The following is a 17,932-nucleotide window of genomic DNA, read 5'->3' as shown; positions in this document are numbered from 1 at the left end:
GATAACGGTGGCATTTTTAAAGAAAGGTAAGAGATCAATTCACAAATTCCAAATATAAAAAAAACCTTTTTTCTTTTTTATTTAATCTCATTTTTATTTTAATTGAAAATCCATACGTTACTGAAGGTAACCATACTATTCTTGATTTTCTACCTGTATTTGGTTTAGAATGATTATTAAATAAAACACTATTTAAAAACGAAATTAATTAATTGAACTGTGAATTAGTAATATAGCATTGTTTTATACTATTAGAAATAAAAAAAAATACAAAATAATATTTTTTACTGAAATACTATATGCCGACTACTGGCAAATAGACATGCCGAGCATTGGAAAATGGTGCCGACTACTGGCAAAAAACTACTATTTTAGTAAAATAGCAAATTTTGCCAATTTAATAAAAACAAATTCAATTGTTGTTTATTATTTCGAAAACTAAACAAAATTTGGAATCTGAACATTTTTTTTCTGCAATTGAAAGATTTCACTCAGAATGTTGAAAGATTGAAACATTGGAAATTCTAAAAGTGCCGACTACTGGTACACTTACCCTATGCTTCTTTGCCGGGAAGTGACCGGGCTAGGTCGACTCAGCTCGTTAAACAGTTGTTTTTTTCCAGAACTGGTAGAATGTAAAAGTTTTTACTACAATAACCGATTTTCCCCTTAAGATATGGAGAAAAATTGCAAAACTAATAGATTCTTGTAGGTTCTGGAAAAGACCAAGTATGATTAGCATACAACAATCGGTGAATATCATATAATATATAACCGCATTTATTTACTCATTTCTATTTTAGGGACGGTTTATTAGTAAAACTAATGCTCTGTTTCAGATCTGCAATAGTGTAAAAATGTTTACTACGATAATCTACCTTTTTATTTATGATATCGAAAAAAAATTCCAAAACTAGTAGATTATTGCAGGTTCTGGAACAGAGTTTAATGGGTTGTGTCCAAGATATTTTGAAAAACTTGGTGAAATTATTTGTCTGAAAATATTAAATAATAATAAGTCTGATTTGACAGACTTACTTCTAGGTTGAATTCGGCCTTATGTTTTTGATGCACAATAAACGAGACGGACTAACAGAAATAAATCGACTGAGAATATAATTCTACTGTGGAGATATATAGTTTATATTCCGCATTTTACGAAATAATATTGATATGGGGAAATATTACGACTTTCAGTTCAACCTGGAAGTAAGTCTGATTTGACAGACTTACTTCTAGGTTGAATTCGGCCTTATGTTTTTTGATGCACAATAAAGGAGACGGACAAGCAGAAATAAATCGACTGAGAATATAATTCTACTGTGGAGATCTAACGAAATTATGGGTATATATTCCTTTTGCATGTTACGAACAAAGCGACAAAGACATAATACCATGCTTCACAGTGTTTTGAAGGGTATAAACACAAACCATAACGATTCACTCTAGTGGGAGTCCCATCTCTAATAAATGTGAAAATATTTCCAAGAGTGGCTACATGTTAAAATTTTAAACTTTTATAAATGGTATCCTACATAACTTAAATTTTACTAATCGAGGAGCCACTTTTTTATTTTCTTTAGATTAGAATCCATTATGTTACCTTACCTTGCCATCATTTTCTACAAGGCATAGGAATACAACATCTTCTCGCAATAGACGTATAGCAGCATGCAGGGGATATTTTGTTTTGCTCTTTAACATTTTAAAAAGTAAAGGTCCAGACATATGCTCAAAGTCTTGAGGAGTTAAATCTTCCCAATGTGTAGAAATTAGTCCAGAACAGTAATCAAGAAGACTGGCTGCACCAACCTCTTCTGCTACACAATAGAATCGTACACAGGAACGAACACCCACTGATGCCACCAAGGCTCTTTCGCACAATCCCAATAAACCAGGAAGACGAAAGCGGTGGGATGCTTTCAGAAGACCTAATGATAGACGGTCATGTTGTAGATCTACAACATCCGTATAAATCCATCGTAATAGCGCTATTGATATTTCCTCATCCATATCACTCCAATCTAATTGGTTGACGTCGGATAAGACATCTTCCCGCCATTCTTCGGACCTTGCATGAAGAACGAACTTATGGGCAGGCATAACTTTTGTATTCATTTTAATAGTTAAGTCCGAGTATACCGTTCGCCCATACAAGGAAGCAACTGTTAACACCAGCCGAGAAACAAAGCTACTAAATTCGCCAACCGATTCTGAGTCGGATGAGGCAACCGCTTTACTGTATTTCCTTTCTAAGTCCGCATATCCTTTTTGTAGTTTGGTGTATTCTTGTTTAAGCAGCGCTAAATGTTTCTCTAGTTTTTGTAACGTAGCAACATCCGGTGATCCACCTATTCGAAATGAGAAATTTGTATTGAATAATGCAACGCCCATATTTTTGGTATATTTTAGAAAATTCACACAAATGTCAGAAAAATTTAAATTTCATACTCATTGTGCTGCCGAAGCTTTTTCCAACTACAAATGAACAAATTTAGATGAAAATCAATTGAAATTTGAAAATAATTTCCTTTTTTAATCACGCAAAATACACGAAAACACAACTGGAGCTCATTTAAAAATGAGAAGTAGGGAGAAAAAAAAATCGACCAAGCAAAAATGCCTGATAAAATTTATAATCAAAACAAAAACCCGACAAGTACAGATAGCCTTTTAGAATGTAAAAATCTGCATAAAGGGTTCTAAAAACCTACTTCCACTGTGAAAACAGCTGTTGGTAAACTACGTTTCAAAACAAAAGTTGCAGCCATGGTAGATTATAGATAGATGCATTGTACCATAGTACAATGAATTCAAGGTAGGGCAGAACTACCATATGATTTAAATTTTTTTATTTTTCTGGCTTAATATGTCAACTTCATTTGCTTATGTATGTGTCTTCTTTTCAATAATAAAAAATTGTTCAGAAAATATTCAAATTCGGGTGTTTTCAAAATGCTTATTGCAACGAATGCATCGACAAAATCTACAGTTTTTGTAGCGAAATAAACCATAAGAGATATATAGAACATGATATTGAAAAGAAATTTTGACCATTCATTCTGTTTTCGCGGTTTTAAATTATTTATTCAAAATCAATTCAACAAGTTGTTTGCTTTTTTATTGTTTTGATAGTAATTCTGACATTACAATCCAAACAGGTAGACCTCTATACTTGCAATTTTTTCAAAGTTGACCTACCATGCATGGTACAATGAAGAGAAGGTAGGTCAACTTTGAAAAAATTGAAAGTATAGAGGTCTACCTGTTTGGCTTGTAATGTCAGAAATAGTATCAAAACAATAACAAAATCAAACAACTTGTTGCATTTATTTTGAATAAATAATTGAAAACCGCGAAAACTGAATGAAAGGTCAACACTTCTTTTCAAAACCAGGTTCTATATATCTCTTAAGGATTATTTCACTACAAAAACTCTAGATTTTGTCGATGCATACGATGAAATAAACATTTTGAAAACATCCGAATTTGAATGTTTTCTGAACAATTTTTTTATTATTGAAAAGAAAACACATACATAAACAAATAAAGATGACATATTAAGCCAAGAAAATAAAAAAATTGAAATCATATGGTATCATTGCCCTACCTTAATATCATTGTACCATGGATAGATGCATGGCGCAATTACAGAACAAAGTAGAACAAAGCTACCCCAAACACATTTTTTTTCTTTTATGATGAGCTATGTTTGTACCATGGCAGAAGAATACAGGTAGATGCATCAACGCTTAGGAGCATTGATATGTCAAAAAAATTGAAATGTTTTTTTAAAATATAAGTAGATTTTTATATGTTTTCTTATTCTAAGTCAAAAGGAGGCTATTATAATTCGCGTTTTTCAAAAATTTTTGCAAATTTAAATAATTTTTCATTCAACATTTTCATTCCCAAAATTGGTTTGACAGTTCATTGTCCCAGCAGCTGTGTCGATGCGTCTACCTATATTCTTTTACCATGGTTTGTACGATACCCAAAGTATTCATGTACCAATACTTAGTGTTTTTGGTTACTGGTTACCGTTTATGTATTCTTTGCTTGTTACTTTATGTCACTTATTTGTAGTAATTTTAAAAGTTACAGCTGGATGTTGTTTTTATTAAAGAATTTACACAATTCATTAAAATGATCGCTGGACAAAGTTTTAAGAAGTAAGTCTAAGAATATTGTATATATCTTGTAATTTTTCCTCTCATTGTTGTGTTTGGACATATAAAAATCTGGTTGTTGTCGGTGTTCGGTGTTCCTGTTGAAAAGTCTATTGCTTAGTTTTATGTTTCCAGGAGTCAGGTTTGTACCGGAAAACTGTGAAAAGTAGGTGCCTTTTGTAGTTGTTAAATTTTTATAATGCTCATTCCATTTTCTCCTTAGGTGCTGGTAGATTAAAAAGAAACCATCCTTAACGGAAAGTTCTGTATGTATGATGGCACCGACATGAGCGGCGTGCTTTGCAAAACATTTAGCCCGTTCCTTAGCGGGAATGCCTATGGGGAATGGGTCCAAATAAAGGTGAGTAGAGATATATCACTATTCTTCACTTTTCGCAGAATGTCGTTAGCCAGATGGTTTTGAACAGAATTGTATTATAGAATTTGGCACTCATTCTTTCTTTCTGTTAGAATGGTTTTTGGTATTTTAAAGAAAACGTTGTGGTCATCGGTAATGTCGGTCGTATGTATTATATTTTAGATTTAGCAGAGAGTAAATTATGAATTTCTGTAGCTTTTTGTTGAAGACTTTGATTTGCTGATTCAAAATCTTTGTGTGCAGATAATAAAATAAATTCGTCCGCAAATTGAAATAAATGTGTTGAGGATGAAAATTCCATATAAGCCGAGAATGCAAATGTTAAAGAGCATAGGACTTAAACAACTGTCTAAGGGAGGTCGATTGTAGATGTCTATAGAATCATTTCTCATTGCCAGTATTCGACGACTAAGAAATTTGATAAGGCGGAATTGATTTCATGCAGAATTTTTTGAATAATTTCTATGTTGACACAATTATAAGCCTTTTCAACATTTACTGATAGAATGATAATCTTTTCACGTTTGCTTTTATGATAATTAATAGTGTGTAGTATTTTTTTGATGCACATGGAAAAAGACATATGTTTTATATATGCATGTGTGGCAGTATATTGTTATCATCAACAGATTTTTGCATTCTTTTATTGTAAGATTAATAATTTAAAGGGAACTGAAATTGCTGAACATTTCCAGATATTTTCCTTTCTTTGATATTGGGACTATTTTACTTTTTCTCCCGTCGTCTCGGATTTCGCATTTTTTCCCTAACTGATTCATTGCTTCAAATAGGGTTACCTTTGCTGAATCTGAATTATATCGTAAGTAATACCATTAAAGCCGGCAGCGGAGCCTCAAGTGCTTGTTCCTTATCATACTTTACTACATTTCAAATAATTTCTTGCATTAGTATCATTATTGTGTATATCATACGTTTTTTGTGCGGCTAATTGAAGTTGGTATTGCCTCCTAACATAAGCATTCTACCAAATTTTTGGAGTTTTGTTTTTCTTAAAGGTATAAGTCGTAATTTTGGATTGAATTTCATTAAAATTTGGTTTTAAAGATAGTTTCCCTAAGTTATGAAACAGTTGTTTTTGCCAAAAATGTTTTCCCTTTGCTTTTGATGTTCTTACATTTTAGTAATATGGGAAGCTGGTGGCTTCCACCTGTAAACAATAATTAAAAGACACAAAGTCTTTACCATTTGAGCGTTTGTAAGACACTAAATATATTTATCAAAATATTTCTTAAGAACTACTTATGATAATATGACTTAACCTAAATCAGGGATGCTCAAAACTAAAAATGAATGTGTATTGGTGCGAGAGAGAGAGAACGTATACTCAAAGAAATTTCAGTTAGCATTCATGAGTTGTTAGCGCCAACTAATGCATAATGATATTATTTTTACAGTGTACTAGCATATTATAGGGGGAAATGTTTTGTATAAATACAAATATATAAATTTAATTTCAATTCAACCAAAAAACGTAAATAAAAAATTATATGTAAATAAACAATTCACTGTATGAAAATTGTTAAAATACGTCTCAATTCGTCATAACTTTTATGCATAAATGTTTTGCCACATAAAATGCATTGAATATTGCCAAAAGCATTTTTAACCATAAAATATGATTGTAGCATTCTGGCATGTAGTTAAGCTGAAATGAAAAATGTAAATGAAACAATTGTTTCGCTAAGTGCATCAACGGTAGCAATGCGTAGAGCGAAACGCGTCTTCATTCGTCGGTGTCTCATCGACGACTGATTCTTATTCTCATTGCGAGTTCGTGTTGGTTTACTTATACTTTTTCGTTCGAGGCTGCCCATAGCTGACCTAAATTATCATTAAGTGTAAATGACAGAAAAGGAGAGATAGATAACAACTGTACACATGCCTATACACCATAAACCATTTGTTTCTTCAAGCCAAGGACTTTCTCTTTGGTCTCCACATTAAGAGCCTGCGTGACTGTAAGGATGACCTTAACATCTTCCGAATACAGCCTCGCTGTCGCATTCAGTTGACTTGCTCTGGTAGCAGCGGCTAGTTTGGACTTCTTTAGAAGCATCTCTAAAAACCGCCTATGAACGCCTGGATAGCATATCACGTCTCTTGCCGCGTCCATAAGTTTTTCTTTGGCGAAGTCAAATACGCCTTCTATGGCTTCTTCCGTCTTTAATGTACTCAAGAAGAGTGGCAACCTCTTCCTTTGTTTTCATCATTGGCGGTCATTTTACCGATTCTTCCTCCTGGGTATATGCCTCACCCCTTTTGTCTTCAAATATGACTCGGTGTACACCGCCCCCACAGTCTTCTGTGCTGAAGTCTCTTTTTGACTCCGCATCCTTTTATTTGACTTGTAAATTTCCTCTGTATGAGATCAATTCCTGCTGTAGTTTTAGCTCGGTAATTTTTCCAAATTTAGCCTAGCTGACAGGACTTCCTCGACATTAAAATTCTTCAACATGTATGCGGAGATTTTTTTCTCCACTATCCTCTACCGATCCGGCTCGAAGGACCAATGTAAACCGGGATCAATAATTAAAAGACGCAAATTGTTTGCCGTTTGAGCGTTTGTAAGACATTAAATTTATTTATTAAAAATATTTCTTAAGAACTACTTATGATAACATGACTTTATCTAAATTATCATTGAGTGTAAATGACAGAGAGAGAGAGAGATAGATACCAACTGTACACATGCCTATGCACCATAAACCTTAGGGGGAGGTCATAAACACGCATAGCTATCTCACATGTGGCAAGCAAACATTCTGCACTTGCTTATCAGTCTGAGTAAATATTACATCCCCTAATCTAACTCCACCATAACACATGCAGCAATTGAAAATTCTATATTATTTATTTCTAACTCGAAGGTCTGCTCACCGCATTTTCTTTTTTTATTTAATGTGGACTGTATTAAGATCCCTGTTTAACAAATCCCTCTCATCTGCACTAGGTAGCCCCGCTATTCTTTTTTATTATAAAAACATGTTCACTTATCCGTGAACACACAAATCACAGAATTTTTTTTCCATTGTATGGGTAAATTAGAATTTGTAAAGGATAGGTCCAAACCGAATCCTCTTAAGTCAATAACAGCTTTTTTTAAAGGTATGGCTACCATCACTTAAACATCGAAATTTTGTAGCATCAAAATTTCATTTATAGTATTCCCACGTTGTGAAACAAATATATTACCATGGGCAGAAGTCTCGCATTAAAGTCACCACATATGAGTGTTTGGTTGATATTAACTAGAGGTATTAATGAACTGAAACTAAAGTTAAATTGTTAGTTTGACATATGAGTATGTTAAGAGGGGGTTCAAATGAGATCTTTTGGAAATTAATGTTTCTTTTAAAGAGTATGACTACGCCAACATACTTATCACTTGAAAGGTGATAAATTTTTACTTTTATTAATTTTAATTAATTAATTAAATATTTCACTAAGTAATCATATATCTATTTTAATGTTTGTTTTTTGTTAAACTTTGTACATTATATTGTAGTAGATTCATGTTTTGTATAAAAATGTTAATTTACAGGTTATGTATTTTTATGAGCATTGTGTTTTGGATTCTATAAATGGTTTTCTTGCTGCAAATGGGAGTAGATATTGCTGGAAGCTTTCTAACACGTTTAAACCTTCTGTACTATTGAGAGAGGTGAGTATTTTTGACATAGTTTTGAGTCCGTTGCAAAGTGGCCAATACTGTTACAAAGAATACAACGCGGCGAGCTGCATATGTCTAAAATTATCATTTTATTGCAATTTAGGCATTTTTGTTAACCTGCAATAAATGGCAATGTGTCCTTGACGTCCACAATTCAAACAGAGGCGTAAAGGAGGCACATACAGTTCTGGTATTATTTTTGTTCCACATATAACTATTTCAGTGGGTACGCCATCGTATATGTTTAATGGTTTCAGTGTATTCAAAAATATTTTTTTTGGTTTTCTTGAGAACCGATAAACTGAGACTACGTCCATATCGTTGTTGGCTTCAACTTGTTGTTTTATCGTAATAGCGGTAGTACGTTTTTGATGGTGTAGAAACGTTGCACGAACCCTTCCGGAATGAAGTCTTTGATTGAGACCTATTTGTTTTAAATTTGCATTTTGGGCTAAAAAGGTTTGCTGAGATTGCGTTATTAAAGGTAAACGTTAAGGTGTTGTAACCAATATTTTTGCAGGCTAATCTGTGATGTTTATTTTCTGAAATTTGGCATAGAGGTGTAGAACGCAATTTTTCTTTCTTGTACTAATAGGGGTTTCTGAAGAAACTAATACAAAGAAAGGGCCAGGATAATACGGTGTAATTGTATTCATCTGTGTTTTTACTAGTGCGTTTGTATTGGTGTTTGGAGTATTAACCGGCATTCCATTATTGATTTTTAATACTTTTGTTTCATTTGCAATTCTACTAGCTTTCCTTTTGTTTTGTTTCCGCAAAGGCGGAGGATATCCAAATCCTCTTCAGAAATGAAAAAATTCAAAAAAGGCACGTATGTTTGTGTTTATTTTTGCGAAAATTGTTTGTTCGTTTTTGGGATTTGTTGTTGTTTTTTAAATGTCGCGAAAAATTCTACAGTCAACAGAAGTTGATGAGCGACTATGAAACAAAGCCTACGGTTGCATATTTTAAATATTATTTGACACTATAAGACTCCTGCACAGAGTTGCATTTTTCTAGTTTCTTTGAAGTTGAGCAACCTTTCTTATTTAGCCATGGGTAGATGCACCAACGCTTGGGAACATTGATATGCAAAAATTTGAAGAATGTTTTTTTATACGACGACAATCCGATGTTTTTAAGATATGCATTTTTTAACATCTTTAACGAATTAAAATAAAATTCCTTTCAAATTTTGTTATGTACCGCCTGCAGTGGTGCTTAAGGTGGGGTTCCATCTAGCTCAGGAATGCAACTCTCAGGGGGTTCTCCACCCTTCCACCTTTAGGCCTAGGGTACTAACAATCAAAATGTAAAGGGGAAAAACACAAATAAAACAACACGATCACAAACACGACACGCACTCATGGCAAAAAGAGCTTGGTGGTTATGACTCCTCCACTCTGCCCACCCAACCTTGATCCTTTGCACCCATTCTCATTGGTTTCAAGGGCCCCTTTTTCCACAAGAAGTTAGAAAGAATTTAAGTTCAAGTTAGAAAGAATTTTAACATTCAAACATATACATTTATTAACATTACCTTTATCATGGTTTCTTAACGGATTATTAACACCAAACAACACGAGGAATGTGAGTCAATATTCTGGACGACAACAATTTTCACACTAGGTATTCGCCCAACTCGGGCTATTTTTACTCATCTAAGATATTCTGCCTAATGGAGCTCGATTAGGTAGTGTTAGACATTTATTTAACCTGTCTAAAAAAAACGTTTCGTCTAAACCTAGTTGAACGTGGAGGGCGTTCCTTCACTCACGTCGAACAAGTTTCGTGGTAATAATTTTCCTCACAATAATAATACTTAAATTTTACGTCGAATCAATTGAATAATTATTTAATTTTCTTTGTTAATTTATTTCAGGTCAAATTGGTTAGCGGTCACCTCACACCCGTTGATAAAGCGCTTCGGTGCCGGTTCCGAATAACCTGAGGTAACTATTTAAAAATTTTTTATCTTCGTTGCCTGCTTGGCCAGATACTTAATTAGCTTGTGGGAACTTATGTCGGCGGAAATTATATGGCCCTTTTCTGGCACAACGGACACTGTCGCATCAATCTGCTGGCAATAATAGGAATTTTAGATGTCGGCACAAATTTTTTATGACATATAGCCGGTTTAAATAAGGCGACCTTCCGCGTAAACTGTTGGAAGGCCTCGCAATGGCTTGCAATCTGATGGCATCTTAAATTGAAGGGACACAACACTTGTTACAAACGACATTAGACAACACTATAGCTTAAAATTACATCTTTGATTTTTATCCATCACACGCAGCCGTATATACCCGTCAATAAAACTTAATTTTGTATTGTTGTTATATGCCGACTTTTCTCAAATGGTCGATTTTGGCAAACGAAGTATGTTTTTTCTATAGCGCACCAATAAAATCTGATTTTCATTTGGTTTTGTAGGTGTGTGATCCGACTACCTGTATTCTTTTACCATGGTTACAGCGATACCTAACAGTGGAACCTAAAATTCGACGCCCTGAGTCGACGATTTTTACCGCATAATTTGAAAACATGTATTTATATGAGTGTTACCCAAATAAGTCGGGCGTATAAAAATTTCAAAGTTGAAAATGTTCAGCATTGAAAATTAAACGATTTATTATGGTATCATAGCCTTACCTTGATTTTATTTTACCATGGTAGATTCTAAGATATGGACTTGATGTATTTGGGTAAGACCATGGCACAATTACATAATGTAGAAAAAAGTTACTACCTAAATACATTTTTTCTTATATTTGAAAGAATCCATGGTAAAATTAAGAAGATAACGTCATTTCAAAAATACCCATTTCTGCATTTTCTGTAATTTACCTTGTCACATTTTACAATATAGAAACAGGTTCCCATCTCTGGTTTGTGTATATACAATGGATTTATAAATACAAATTGCCAAAATGTTGTCAAATGAATAATATTTGACAAAATTGTAATCATATGATTGCATGAATTTAAGATATGGCCTTGACGTATTTGGGTAATACCATGGCACAATTACAGAATGTAGAACAAAGCTACCCCCTAAATATATTTTTCCTTTAGGTGCCCCATATACACATTTTGTGCATTGTTTGTTACGTGCGCCAAGGAGGCGGCTTGGGGATGTTTCCCATTCGGACTCCGGCCAACCCAGCCTTATTCTCTAGGGTGTACTCCCAACCCGGATACCATCAGCCCCTGACACGCAACATAAAAACTAGGAAACCAAAATCAAAATGAAGCTAAAATAAAAGTGCAACAACATCAATGAAACCTAAACCCGATGGCTTTAAGTTCGAACACATTACTATGATCACTGCATTTCTATCATACTCCCAGTGACCCCTATGAACCGCCCACATCCATCACTTACCTCATCCTTTTAATCCTCCATATTTTGTTTAACATTTTATACTATACTATATAAGTCACATCATGTTTATTAAAAAAAAACTCCTAATTCTAACAAAAATCTTCAATATCGTCAAAGGTATTTATAAATTTTCTTAAAAATTTTATACAAAAAACAAAAAAAAACCAAAAAATTTTAAATAAGAAGAAACACAAAATAATAAAAAGTTGTTTTAAATTTAGTTTCTGTAAAGATTTTTTAACGCAAACGCACTTCCTGTTAGGAATGACTAAATCGAACGGTCTTAAGACCAACAGACAATATCTCTTTACTTTTTTGATGATTGAGTTCATCCACTGATAATAGTTGCAAAGCAAACAAATACAGAATTTAGACAAGATGAAAAAAATCTGTTTTAAATAACACTTCCCACTCTATTGTCCTCGTAAAAAGAGATCTTTTCTGGAAGTCTGTTAAGGGCGAATCAATTAAAATTAGCTTTGAAATTGCTGTGGAGAAAATCATGCAATCATAAAAAATCAATAAATATATACTTATAAATAAATGAACAAATAAAATGTCGTTAAATATAAATATTAATAAATAGTTAAATCAGGCAAAATTAATAAATAAAAAAAACATGTAAAATTAATATATAGTAATTAATATATAGCAAAATTAATATATGGATAAATCATGCAAATTAAAAATTTAAAAAAACCGTGAAAATCCGTTTCAATTTGATGTGGTCTCAGTTGATGTGATGTTTTGATTTAGCCTTGGAATTAGACTTATGTTGTTTCTCATTCCGTTAACAACATTCCAAAGCAATCACAGCGTTATTTTAAGGAACTTGGTGTTATTCTTGGGCTCCAGAATTTATATATATTTAAAAATATTCATTTTAGAATATTTTGACGTGCGCAAATGCGGCGAATTCGCCTGTTTTAATTGACTTTGTATCTCGGGCAAATTAATGTGTTGGTGCTGAAGTTGGAATGAGTGGATATCAGAGAGACAACAGGTACTGACCCATAGATGGCGGTCGGTCAGTTTTTTTTTTTATCTCAAATAAATGTTGGGAAAATTTAATTCCAACCTTTTCTAAAAATAAATCTTCATGGACTTGCTTCCCGTCCTTCCGGGTCGCAACTACATCCACTGATTGGGGATTGGGGACCGCTTCATTTTTTCACATGTGGAAGTCCGGTTATCTCCACCAAAAGTCCTGGCTGAGCATACCTAGGCATGACAATAGTGTCTTCCATTAACAAAAGACAAGACACACATCGGTGGCAAGGGACTGGGATAACCTTTGCCACCCAAAGCACAATAATTAGCAATGGGCATGGCTAACCATACCACCATCCTATAGTTACCCTCCTGAAGTGCCCCAAAAAACACAAACATTGTCTAATGATAAAATCCCCCCATATATGTGGGAGTTATGAAAAAATTTTGCGTGGATATTGAGACCGCCACGGGAGAAAAAGGTCTCAACTTGAGACCTTTCCACGCAAAATTTGTTTTTGTGTACAGGGCCGGATTTGGTCTTTAGACGGTCCCCGCAACAAAACCCCAACGCTGCGTGGTCCTCGACCTTGGTAGTTTCTGCAGCCAACGTGGGAAACTCTCACAGCCTGAGATAAAGCCGGACCATAACTTTAGGGAAGTATAAATATGCCATTTTTCGACGTAATTCAATTACATTTGTGAAATGTGTGTATCGTTTCAGGTGTATGGACGAACCAGCTTAGGGCTTCTGGGCAAGGATGGATCTACTGTGGTATCTCAAACTGTAAATCCTTATTTTAAAATACCTCCCAAATATTTAAATTGGGTATAGCCCATAATTAGTGGAGAGTGTAAAAATAAAGTCGGACAATTACGTTCATAAAAGATTCAGGTACCTCGTATATCACAGTCAGGAAATCGTTATATTGCACTACAACTTTAAGGTTTAAATACTGTTAGGACATCGCCAACATGAATGCTTAATCCTAATTTTATCGTTCTTTATATTGCATTTACGATTACGAGAATACCTTTTAAATTTTCTAGTTCATACATGTTCTCGCCTAAGGGTTTCACAATCCGACATCTAATAAACTTTTTGCAATATTTAGCGTTTAAATTCTTTGAGAAGTCAGACTGCACGATTTTTAGGCGATACCCTTCTTGCCCTGGTCTAATTTATACCACTCTTGTCCTCTTGTTATACTTCTCGGAACTGGTTAAATACTCTTTGTGTAAGTTTTCTTTTATTTTGTTGCGCAGAAGCTCGAGTTTCTCGGGCCTCTGCAACTCTTTAACCTCATGATCCGTCATCGACATGAGTTTTCGGACAAGCTCATAATTGGTTCCTCTCAAATACATGTGGAATCCGAAAAGGGCAAAGAATGGTGTGGTTCCAGTTGCAGAGTGCACCGAGTTACGTAGCGCACATTCGATAACGCGTTCGTATGCGTTTGACTGTGGGGAATAGAACGCGATTTTTATGTGCGTAATCTTGTAGCTTTCGATGTAAATTGAGCCCGTTATGACTGTGGATGACTTCAGGCACTCCGAATTTATGAAAAACTTCATCCACAAGGAACTTAATTACTTTGGCCGTAGTGACGTCTTTCATTGGCTTTAGAAAGGTGAATTTTGAGAAATGATCCACTACTATATATATGTGTTTCCCAATTTGGACCTAGGGTATTTCCCTAAAAAGTCGATGAACAACTTTTGAAACGGTCTTTCCGTTATAACTTCCTTTCCAATTTGAGGCATTGAATTTCGATTACAGGACTTTGATTCCTGAAATTTTTGACAATTACGAACATTTTGCCTTATTTGTGTGGTCATATTTGGCCAATATAATAATCTTTTGATCCCTTCAAGAGTCTTTTGTACCCCTCCGTGACATAAAGTAGTTGCGTCATGGTTTTTTTCTATCACCTTTTGTGTGATCCCACTTGAAAGCCATATTGTCCACCCCCGCCATCTACTTCCTGGTTAGAGAGATGTCTTTTAAAAACTATTTCGTTTTCTACCTTGAGATCAGGTAATTTTTCTGAATTGGCAGTAATGGTTTTTATCAAGTCCTTGTACTCATCACTCTTAAATTCTCCGATTCAAAATCGAAATATTCCACATGATCCATTTCTGTGCTTAATATCAAAATCGTAAGACTGTAATAAAAGTGACCAACGAGACAAGCGCCCACTTAAATGTTTCAACGACATAAGCCATTTTAGAGATGCGTGATCAGTGATAACCGTAAACGGCATCATTTCGACATAAGGTCTGAATCTTTTTATGGCCATTACTGCTGCTAAACATTCTTTCTCCGTGACCGTATAATTTCGTTGACAAGAATTCAACTTTTTGGAGTAAAACGCAATGGGATGCTCTCCTTGATTGTCACCCAATTGGTAAAGAACAATCCCTATACCATGCTTTGATGCATCGCGCTGGATATAAAAATGTCGTGAAAAATCGGTCTTCAGTTGGCCTTGTCCTACGATGAACCCTAAGTACTCAATTTCTTTGAAGTAAAATTGCGATTTTTTATTCCTATAGTGAGGTTTGCCCTCTTTAGGCATATTGCCACTTCATTGAGAAGACGCAAGTGCTCGTTGATGTAACTGGAGATCACCAACAGATCACCTAGATAAATGAAAACATGTTGTTTTAGTTGTTGAGGAATAACCTTATCCATTAGCCTGCATAATCGCTGCGCTGCGTTACAGAGGTCGAATGGCATAACCCTGAATTGGTATACGGGCCTTCCATACCATCTCTGTTTTGTTAATTTTCTAGCGTCCGGGCAAAACCTTTCTAACCACAGTGGTGCGATTGCTCCACGAGCTGTTGCTCTCTTCAATAATATTCAGCCGCTGCATCTTATCTATCTATGGCATAACCCTGAATTGGTATACGGGCCTTCCATACCATCTCTGTTTTGTTAATTTTCTAGCGTCCGGGCAAAACCTTTCTAACCACAGTGGTGCGATTGCTCCACGAGCTGTTGCTCTCTTCAATAATATTCAGCCGCTGCATCTTATCTATCTCTTCATACATAATTGCCTGGACGGCAGGGGATAACGGATAGTGACGATCTTTGGCGGGTTGTGCTCCCTCAATCAATTGGATCGTATGTCCAGATGTGTTTTACCGAGACCCTTTTCTTCAAACGTCGCAAAGTTCTTGATGAGATCGTCGAGTTGTTGTTGTTTGGTGGATAGTTCATGGGAATTCATTTTGTTCGCTTCGTCTTCGAGTATCTCTTTTGGTATGTTATCTATCTTTAGCTCATTAATTAATTTCGACCTCTGCATATAATATATGATCCACATGATCTATGTTTTTGACTGAATCTACAATTAAATTCATTTCCTTTCTCTTCTCTTTATTTTTTTTTTCATAATTTATGAATTTAAGATTCCTTAACATTAATGGGTTAATTGCATTTCGTAGTCGTAGTGCCAGGATTACCGCATTTATAAAAGAAGAGGGACCGGACTGTATCTGCACATTCCCTGATATTGGCTGTACAAGCTTTGCCCGAATCTGACCCATGATATGAAAATAGGTATTAATTGACTCATTGTGTTGTTGCTTTCGTTGTGCTAGTTCGGTTATGATTCCAAAGTTCGATTTTGAGGATTGATATTGGCTCAATAGACTATATTTCAATCCTTCACAGTCATGAAATCGATTGGTCTTTTGGAAAAGCCAATACCAAGATTCCGCTCTACCAGTGAGTAGCAATGGGAAATCTCGGATTATCTCAGACCATGGTATGTTATAGTGCAATTGAAAATACTCCAATCAATACACAAATTCTTCAACACCCAATCCCGAGGAACTACCATCAAATTGCAATCCTAATTTTTTTTATCCCAAATCCGTACCTAGGGTCAAATGTTCCTACTGGAGACATGTTGCCTACAGGGCCTTTAGCGACATGCGTCCCATTATGACAAGGCATATTTGCCATTGGCTGGGTTGTCCTTGGCTCAGTCAGATTTGGGTTTGTTTTATTTATATGAAACACGGTGGGGTTACTCTGATTCGGAATTGGAAGCATCCTTGAGATAGAGGAAGTCATCGGTGGAAGGATATTCATAGCCCTAGCAGAACCTGGCTGTCGATTTCCCGAGAGTTCAGTGTTGATTCAGACTCATTTGTTTTCCCGGTGTTTAATTCTATTAAAGATTTCTTTATTTAACTCATTTCCTTCTGAAGATTTTGTATTTCGTTTTCTATTAGACGATGTCCTAAGACATTATCCCGGAATGAGAATCCTGATGCATCCTGAATTTGACGCGACTATCCCGATCCACCTTGAAGGAAAACGGGCCCTATGGAATTAGACACCGGTGAACTCACATTTATGGTCTGGGAAAGGTCCCGAATTATCCTATCTCCACTGGGATTAGCTTCGGCCATGTCGGGGTCAGTACTGTTGTCCTTTTTCTTCTTATTTTCGATTATGATCGACCGATTCGAATCAAAAGTTGTAGGCCGATTCTTTGCTCTTGCACGAGTTTCACAGCTCATACCACTCAAACACCATCAAATTTCCTCTTTAGACTATTTAACAAGTTTTCACACAAAGTATTACTATAAAGTTTAGGAAATTGATTGTAAATTCAGTTATTTATTTTCTATTTAATTTTTTTCAGGAGGATTAAAAGTCGAGGCGGTTTTAAAGCCCTCAAAATGGTTTTCAATGATGTTGATGCTAACAATTGATACGTAGATACTACTACAACCTTTTTTGTGACTGGATATGCTCTACCAACGGCAGTATCCCTCAATCCCACTGTAATAGATACATCAACCTTAGATACGTTATGCTTATATCTGTATATGTATGTAGAATTGAATCACTACAACAAGTACTAAGCTGATACTATATTTTTTAAATCATCATACGTTTTGCTACTACCTCGTGTAAACCTATAACACTGTAGGACAAATAATATGATGGGTTGTACTCGTCATGACCTTCCTTAACCTAATGCATCGTTGGAAAAAAATTGAATAAAAATAAATACAAAATAATAAAAAGTTGTTTTGAAATTAGTTTCTGTTAAGATTTTTTTAACGCAAACGTACTTCCTGTATGGAATGACTGAATCGAACGGTCTTAAGACCACCAGACAATATATCATTACTTTGAGTTCATCCACTGATAATAGTTGTAGAACTTCAATTGCAAAGCAAACAAACACAGAATTTAGACAAGATGAAAAAAATATGTTTTAAATAACACTTCCCACTCTAATGTCGTCGTAAAAAGAGATCTTTTCTGGAAGGCTGTTATGGGCGAATCA

At 34.9% G+C, this 17,932-nt stretch overlaps 1 protein-coding gene and 1 long non-coding RNA gene across 5 annotated transcripts in view; one reads left to right on the top strand and one right to left on the bottom strand.

Moving 5' to 3' along the window:
• LOC101890117 (rabankyrin-5) overlaps positions 1-2,669 on the bottom strand; it is a 55,396-nt gene extending 52,727 nt beyond the window's left edge. The window contains exons 1-2 of the mRNA XM_059122838.1: positions 2,452-2,669; positions 1,609-2,351 (exon numbers count right to left, since the gene is read on the bottom strand). Of these exons, the coding sequence (XP_058978821.1) occupies positions 1,609-2,351; positions 2,452-2,455 (747 nt within the window). The 5' untranslated portion in view covers positions 2,456-2,669. The remainder of the gene's footprint in view (positions 1-1,608; positions 2,352-2,451) is intronic.
• A 1,073-nt stretch (positions 2,670-3,742) lies between these two features.
• Positions 3,743-17,666, top strand: LOC101889953 (uncharacterized). Of its 4 annotated transcripts, none has more exons than XR_009342226.1 (8): positions 3,743-4,172; positions 4,279-4,335; positions 4,393-4,530; positions 8,111-8,230; positions 10,122-10,191; positions 10,673-10,785; positions 11,315-13,509; positions 17,279-17,666. It is a non-coding gene; the product is annotated as an uncharacterized LOC101889953 (long non-coding RNA). The 4 variants fall into 4 exon arrangements; XR_009342224.1 differs by having other exon boundaries at positions 3,744-4,172; positions 4,305-4,335; XR_009342223.1 differs by lacking the exon at positions 3,743-4,172 and having other exon boundaries at positions 4,179-4,335.
• Positions 17,667-17,932: the final 266 nt, after the last annotated feature.

The sequence above is a fragment of the Musca domestica genome, unplaced genomic scaffold (assembly GCF_030504385.1).
Source record: "Musca domestica strain aabys unplaced genomic scaffold, Musca_domestica.polishedcontigs.V.1.1 21, whole genome shotgun sequence".
NCBI lineage: Eukaryota > Metazoa > Arthropoda > Insecta > Diptera > Muscidae > Musca > Musca domestica.
Note: the sequence above shows the minus strand (reverse complement) of the source record. Positions and strands in the feature narration are given on the sequence as shown.